This window comes from Monodelphis domestica, chromosome 6, assembly GCF_027887165.1.
Source record: "Monodelphis domestica isolate mMonDom1 chromosome 6, mMonDom1.pri, whole genome shotgun sequence".
In the NCBI taxonomy this organism is placed as follows: domain Eukaryota; kingdom Metazoa; phylum Chordata; class Mammalia; order Didelphimorphia; family Didelphidae; genus Monodelphis; species Monodelphis domestica.
The window spans coordinates 132,249,719-132,258,107 of record NC_077232.1 but is presented as its reverse complement, the minus strand read 5'-3'; the positions used below and the strand labels follow the sequence as shown (position 1 = coordinate 132,258,107).

The window sequence follows — 8,389 nt, the reverse complement described above, 5'->3', positions numbered from 1 at the left end:
GGGAAGTCAGGAGGTAGAAAGGAGAAGGGAACCCATTCTATAAATGAAGGGAAAGTGCTTTATTATTGGTTAGAAGAATATGTGTTTGGGGTGGGAGTATATGGTATAGGAAGAATGGAAATGTATGGAAGGGGTCTAGATTAAGAATGACTATAAAAGTCAGAGGATTTTGTATTTGAACCTGAAGGTGAAAAGAAAGCAATGGCTTTTATTTAGTGAGTAAGTTACCCAGTCAGACCCACTTTTTAGGAAGATCATTCTGGTGGTGAATAGGAGTGGGGAAGAAATTTGGGGTTGGCAGACTCAACAGCAGAGTACTGAAATAATCCAAAAATGAATTGATGAGGGCCTGCAAAAGTTGACAGACTTTAGGAATAGATTGGTAAAAATAAGTAAGAGATAGTGAGGAGTTGAGGATGACGCCTAGATTGCAAGCATGGGGGGAGCGAGAATGTTGTTACCCTTGACAAGAGAAGGGACATTTGGAAGAAAAAAAAAGGTTTTGGGTGACAATAAAATAGGTTTATTTTTGGACACGTTGGATTTAAGATGACTACATGATATATGGTTTATAATGTCTGAAAAACAATTGGAAGTGAGAAACTGTAGCCTAGTAGAGAGTTTAGGGCTGGATAAGTAGACTTGAGAATCATCAGTATGAAGATCACTGACTCCATAGCAGTTGATAAGATTATGAAGTAAAATAATCAGAAAGACTTGAGTTCAAATGTGACCTCAGACATTTGCTAACTGTATGACAGCTCTTTCTTCAACTATAAAAACAGGAATAATAGTGTCTACCTCTCAGAGTTACTGTGAGGAATGACTGAGATGACATTTGCAAAGTTCCTGAAATATATTAGGCATTTACTGATTGCTTGTTTTCTTTCATCAGAATCTTCTGATAGACCATGTCTATTCTTTTTCTTTTGTTTGACTTCAATTTAATTTTCATTCAAGTATTAAGCATTTAGATTTTCTCCCTCCCATATCTAGATCTATTGGAAAACTAGCACTTAAGAATTGTTTTAATTTACAATCAGTAGAGATTCAGAAGATTTTTCATGTGATTATTGATAGCTTTGATTTCTTTTGAAAACTTCTCATTATTGTTTGATCATTTTCAATTATGGAATGGCTCTTATTTTTATTAATTTGACTCAGTACCCTATAAATTTGGGATATGAGATCTTTATCTGAGAAGTTTGCTCTAAAATAGTTTCCCAAATTCCTGCTTTTTCCCTGAATATTGGTTGCATTAATTTTGTTTATGCAAAAATTATTTAATTTCTTATAAATCAAAATGATCTATTTTACTTTGTATAATTTCTCTCTTTTGTTTGGTCATAAATTCCTTTTTATTTATAAATCTGACAGTTATATTTTTTCATGCTTCAGTAATTTATTTATGATATAACCTTTTATGTCTAAATTATTCATCCATTTTCACCTTATCTTGGTGTTTGTTGTGAGATGTTGGTTTATGTCTAGATTATGCCAAATAGCTTTCTAGTTTTCATACTATTTTTTGACAGATTTTTAGTTCTTGCTCCCAAAATTTGAACTTTTAATTTATCAAACATTAGATTACTAGGATTATTTAGGACTGTTTATTGGAAACCTTAACTCTGCCTTTGATTCACAATTCTATTTTTTAGCCAATAGAAGATTCCTTTTATGATTATATCTTTATAACATAGTTTGAAACATGATGCTCTTTAGCTGCCTTCTGTCTCATCTTTTTACTGATTCTTTTGATATTCTTGACCTTTTGCTCATCAGAGAAAATTTATTAATTTTTTATTATAGCTCTGTAAAATAATTATTTGGCTCTTTGATTCATATGACACCTGATAAGCAAATTAATAAGTAGATTTGACGTTTTTATTTGATTGTCTTGGCTGACTCACAAGTTATTACTTCTCCTATTCTTTTATCTCAATTTCTGTGAAAAGTGCTCTTTAATTGTGTTCATATAATCTCTGAGTTTGTCGAGATACCCAAGTATTTTTTATTGTCCACTGTTACTTAAATAGAATTTCTCTTTATAACTCTTGTTGCAGGATTTTGTTCTTAGTGTACAGAAATGCTGCTGATTTATATAGGTTAATTTTAAATCCTGCAATATTGCTAAAGTTGTTAATTATTTCTCTTATTTTCTTAGTTAATTCTCTAGACTTCAACAATTATACCATCATATCATCTGTAAAGTAATCGTTTTGTTTTCTTATCATATACTTTAATGTATTCAATTCATTTTCTTGCTGCTATATCTAAGACTTATAATAAAATATTGAATACTGGGGTGATAATGAACACCTTTTCTTCATGCCTGATCTTTTTTTTTTTTTTGTGAAAGTCTGAAGTATATTCCCATTAAAATAAGATGACTTGGTTTTGGCTCTAGATAGATATTAATTAATAATTTTTTTTAATGTTCCATGTATTCCTGTTTTCTACTTTTTAAAAAAGGATATGGATATTATATGTTGCCAAAGATTTTTCTGTATATTTTGAGATAATATGATTTTTGTTCATTTTGTTATTTATATGACCAATTATGCTTACAATTATCCTCACATTGAACCAGCATTGAACCTTCATTCCTATCATAAATCTCACCTGGTCAAAGTGTATGGTCTTAGTTAGATATTATTGCTAACCTTGCTAGTGTTTTATTTAATTTCTTTTGCATAAATATTCATTAAGGAAATTAGCTTATAATTTTCATCTCTGTTTTTGTTCTTCTTGCTCTAAATATCAGTCATATTTGGGTCATAAAAGGAATTTGGTAGAATTTCTTCTTTGCCTATTTTTCCTAATAGTCCATATGATATAAGAATTAAATATTTCTTGATTTTAAAGTGGCTCCCTTCCACCTTGCCAGGATGCCACAGCCATGCCCAAGAATAAAGGAAAGGGAGGTAAAAATAGACTCAGAGGAAAGAACGAAAATGAATCTGAAAAAAGAGAGTTGGTGTCCAAAGAAGATGGACAACAATATATCCAGGTGATCAAAATGTTGGGAAATGGTCGATTAGAAGTAATGTGTTTTGATGGTGTGAAGAGATTATATCATATCAGAGGGAAATTAAGAAAAAAGGTTTGGATAAATACATCGGACATTATATTGGTTGGCCTCCAAGACTACCAGGATAACAAAGCTGATGTTATATTAAAATACAATGCAGGTGAAGCAAGAAGTTTAAAGGCACATGGGGAACTTCCAGAACATGCCAAAATCAATGAAACAGACACATTTGGTCCTGAAGATGATGATGAAATCCAGTTTGATGATATCGGGGATGATGATGAAGACACTGATGATATCTAAATTGAACTCAACATTTACATTCTGATTTTTCTGAGGATTGTTCTACTTTGTTATTTTCATTTGGATTTTTGGCCAAGTCCCATCCTGTTAAGAACAACGAAACTTCATTAGCATGAGTGCAGCTTGTTAAACCAGACTGATTGATTTTCAATGTTTGTTTTAAAATATTTATATTTCTTTAAAAACTGATAATGCTGAATTACCTGAAGTGAAATATTAAGCCCATTTTGTCTCTTTGGTGAATTAGATCTTCACCATTTGGGTAAAAAAAGTAACATCTATTCCATTGTGTGTTTTTTTAATGCATTACTGCCTTTCCTATTTTGACCACCTCATTTCCAGTAAATTGATGTTTGAATAAATTGTTTGCCCTATGATTATCATGGATTACAATAAAAAAGAATTAAATATTTCTTAAATATTTGGTAGATTTCACATGTAAACCTATCTGTTCTTCGGGTTTGTATCTCTTAGAGATCTCATAGTTTGTAGTTGATAGTTTATTCAACTATTTCTAAGATGGAATTATTTAAATAATTTACTTACTCTTCTATTAATCTGGGAAGTTTATATTTTTGTAAATATTCATCAACTTCAATTAGAATTCTAATTTTATTGGCATATAATTGGGTGAAATGATTTCCAAAAATTGATTTAACATGAACTTCATTGGTATACTCGAGTATATATTACTCTATGGAAAACATTACCATGTATCTTTCATAATAATTTCTTCTTTAGCCATGTATCTTTCACAATAATTCATTCTTTAGCCCTAACTTCCATACTAATAAAATAAAATAAAAAACTTAAATATTTGCTAAATTTTGTTTGGAAATTATGTATGGATAATTGAGAATTGTTTAAAAATGAATAGATATTGGAAGACAAGATATATCTTCAAGATAAAAAAATAGAATAAAAAGAATTTCTACATTTTCTGCATATCTGATTATATCACACTGCTCTAAGAAAATGAACCAACCAAACATGAAATTAATTTTTTAAAAATATAATATGTTTTTATAATTCCTAAAAAAGATGTCATGGTTTTAGAATTTTAACATTGATATCATGAAGAAAAATGTTTTGAAATATTATTTGTGTAAATGTGTGGTTGTTTTTAAAAATTATTATATACTTAGTAATTATTACTACCACCAAAAAACCCTAAAAAATACACAAAATTATGTGCAAAACCACAAAGTCTACATGGTTTAAAATTAATTTAAAATATAAATAATATATTACACTAATATAAACAACCTCTGCTTTTGAGTTTGTTTTATAGGGGTACTTTTTTCTCTTGATTTTTGTAGCTATTTTAAATGTAATCATGATGTGTATTATTCTTTTTTTTTTGGCCTTTTCATCACTTAATATATTTCCATTTTTTATATTTCCAATATTTGTCATTTCCAAAAACATTTGTAAAATCCATTACACTCAAATATCACAATTTATTCAATCATCTCTCCCATTCATTGCATTTTTGTTGTTCCTAGGGTTTTTTTTTTTCATAAAAAAAAACTACCAACATTTTCATCTATACCCAGCCTTTTATCCTCTCAATGATATCCTTATGGTCTAACCTTGGTAATGGGATCCCAAGGTCAATGAATATGAACAGCTTCACTATCCTCAATTCTCACATGTGGATGACTCACATATAATTACTTCTCCTATTCTTTAATCTCTATTTTTGTGAAAAGTGCTCTTTAATTGTATTCATATAATCTCTGAGTTTGTTGAGATAAAATTCACAGCTGCTCTAGCAATGTAATATTAGGCTTATTCCTATCAACATTTAATTTATCACTTTATCTTGTTTGATTCTTAGTTATCATAACTTACCTGGACTGTATTTAGACAGATTGGTTCCTAAGTAGTGGACACAATCTGTTGCCAGGGCCATACTCTTTCTAAAACAAATCTTTCCAATTTGGTCATACCCAGTGGAACGTTTGTTACAGTGCCATAACCCTTTTGGGATAGTGTGTGTTCATGAAAATAATAACAATTATTCTAAGTAAGGCAGAGTTGATGAGTGTGAGAGAAAGACAGAGACAAAAACAGAGAGAATTGGTTTTTATTACATTCAATTAAAATGAAATGCAAGTATGTTATTTTATGTTATTTAGTCAATTTAGAACATTATTCCTTGGTTACAAAAATCATATTCTTTCCCTCCTTCCCCTCCCCCCACCCTTCCCATAGATGACACACAATTCCACTGGGTGTTACATGTGTCCTTGATCAGAAGCTATTTCCATGTTGTAGATGTTTGCACTAGGATGATCATTTTGAGTTTACAACCCCAATCATATCCCCTTCAACCATATAATTAAGCAGTTTCTTTCTTCAGTGTTTCTACTCCCACAGTGTTTCCTCTGAATGTGGATAGTGTTCTTTCTCATAGATCCTTCCAAGTTGTTCAGGATCACTGCATTGCCACTAATGGAGAAGTCCATTACATTCAATTGTACCGCAGTGTATCAGTCTCTGTGTATAATGTTCTCCTGATTCTGCTCCTCTAACTGTGCATCAATTCCTATAGGTAGTTCCAGTTCACATGGAATTCCTCCAGTTTATTATTCCTTTGAGCACAATAGTATTCTATCACCAACATATACCACAATTTGTTCAGCCATTCCCCAATTGAAGGGCATCCCCTCACTTTCCATTTTTTTTTTTGCCACCACAAAGCATAGCTATGAATGTACATGTATTTTTCCTTATTATATCTCCAGGGTACAAACTCAGCAGTGCTATGACTGTATCAAAGGGCATATAGTCTTTTAGCGCCCTTTGGGCATAGTTCCAAATTGCCCTCCAGAATGGTTGTATCAATTCACAACTCTACCAGCAATAGTTTAATGTCCCAACTTTGCCCACATCCCCTCCCAGTATTCATTACTTTCCTTTGAGGTCATGTTAGCCAATCTGCTAGGTGTGAGGTGATACATCAGAATTGTTTTGATTTGCATTACTGATTATGAAAGATTTAGAACCCTTTTTCATGTGCCTAATAACAGTTTTGATTTCTTTAACTGAAAATTGCCTATTCATATCCCTTGCCCATTGGGGAAAGGCTTGTTTGTTTGTTTTTTTGACAATTGATTTAGCTATTTATAAATTGTGTACTTAGACTTTTGTCAGTTTTTTTCTTACGAAGATTTTCTCCCAATTTGTTGCTTCCCTTCTAATTTTGATTGCATTGCTTTTGTTTGTACAATTTTTTTTTAATTTGATGTAATCAGAATTATTTATTTTATATTTTGTGATTTTGTTCTAACTCTTGTTTGGTTTTAAAATCTTTCCATTCCCAAAGATCTGGCATATATACTATTCTGTGTTCACCTAATTTACTTACAGTTTCCTTCTTTATATTCAAGTCATTCACCCATTCTAGTTTTATCTTGGTGTAGGGTGTGAGATGTTAATCCAAACTTAATCTCTCCCATACTGTCTTCCAATTTTCCTAGCAGTTTTTATCAAATAGTGGGTTTTGGTCCCAAAAGCTGGGATCTTTGGGCTTATCATAGACTGTCTTTCTGAGGTCACTTACTCCAAGTCTATTCCACTGATGCTCCTTTCTGTCTCTTAGACTGTACCAAATTGTTTTGATGACCACTGCTTTATAGTATAGTCTCAGAACTGGGACTGCAGGGCTACCTTCCTTCACATTTTTTTTTCATTATTTCCCTGGATAACCTTGATATTTTATTTTTCCAAATAAACTTTGTTATGTTTTTTTTTCTAATTCAGTAAAAAATAATTGGTAGTTCAGTGGGTAATGCACTAAATAAGTAACTTAATTTGGATGAAGTTGCCATTTTTATTATGTTAGCTTGTCCTATCCATGAGCAATCAATGTTTTTCAAATTGTTTAAATATCGTTTTGATTGTGTGGAGAGTGTTTTGTAGTTTGTTCATATAGTAAGAATTTAGTATTTCCTATCTCCAACCTCTTTACCCTTCCAACATATTGATGTTTGCTCCTCCCCTCTGCCGTGGGCTTCTTTGTGACATATTCATTTACCCTAATTTATTTCATTTCTCTTAGTATTCATATCTCTTAGTATTAACCTTTTTTTTTCCTTTTAAACATTATTTTATTTGGTCATTTTCAAACATTATTCATTAGAAACAAAGATCATTTTCTTTTCCTACCCACCTTCACCCCTTCTATAGCCTATGCGGGATTCCACTGGGTATCACATGTGTTCTTGACTTGAACGCATTTCCATGTTGTTGTTGGTATTTGCATTAGGTTGTTCATTTGGAGTCTCTCCTCAATCATATCCCCTCAACCACTGTAATCAAGCAGTTGCTTTTCCTCAGTGTTTTTACTCCCACAGTTTGTCCTCTGCTTTTGGCTAGTGTTTTTTCTCCTAGATCCCTGCAGATTGTTCAGGGACATTGCATTGACACTAATGGAGAAGTCCATTACGTTCGATTTTACTACAGTGTATCAGTCTCTGTGTACAATGTTTTCCTGGTTCTGCTCCTTTTGCTCTGCATCACTTTAACCTCTTTTTAAATCTCTATTTATGTGTATAAATATATATATATATATATATGCATACATTTGTCTATATATATATTATTTCTTGGCATTTCATCCTATACAGTTTGTCACTGTCCCCCCTCTAAGTATAATTCTTCTAGCTACCATGGTGATAATGACAATTTTTAAGAGTTACCAATATCCTCTTTTCTTGTAGGTATACATATCATTTTAACTCACTGGGTCCCTTTTATAAATTTTGGGGATTTTTTGTTTGTTTTGTTTTTGTTTTTTTCCTCCTTTCTTAATTATCTTTTGATGATTCTCTTCAGTTCTGTGTTTGGGCATTAAATTTTCTGTTCAGGTCTGGTCTTTTCTTTGCAAATGCTTGGAATTCTTCTATTTTTATCAAATAACCATATTTTCCCCTGCAAAAATATAGTCATTTTTGCTAGGTAGTTGATTCTTGGTTGTAGAACTTCTTCCCTTGCTTTCCAGAATATCATATACCATGCTTTTTGGTCCCTAAGTGTAGATCCAGCCAG

The 8,389-nt window shown here is 31.6% G+C and overlaps 1 protein-coding gene across 1 annotated transcript; it reads left to right on the top strand.

The window, feature by feature from the left end:
- Positions 1 to 2,873: 2,873 nt before the first annotated feature.
- On the top strand, positions 2,874 to 3,561 carry LOC100015145 (eukaryotic translation initiation factor 1A, X-chromosomal-like). Its single transcript, XM_001364966.4, has one exon. It carries the CDS (start codon positions 2,900 to 2,902, stop codon positions 3,332 to 3,334), a length of 435 nt encoding a protein of 144 aa, XP_001365003.1. The 5' UTR covers positions 2,874 to 2,899; the 3' UTR covers positions 3,335 to 3,561.
- Positions 3,562 to 8,389: the final 4,828 nt, after the last annotated feature.

Excerpts from the sequence above, each read along its gene's own strand:
- LOC100015145 (XM_001364966.4), top strand. The coding sequence starts at position 2,900 with ATGCCCAAGAATAAAGGAAAGGGAGGTAAAAATAGACTCAGAGGAAAG.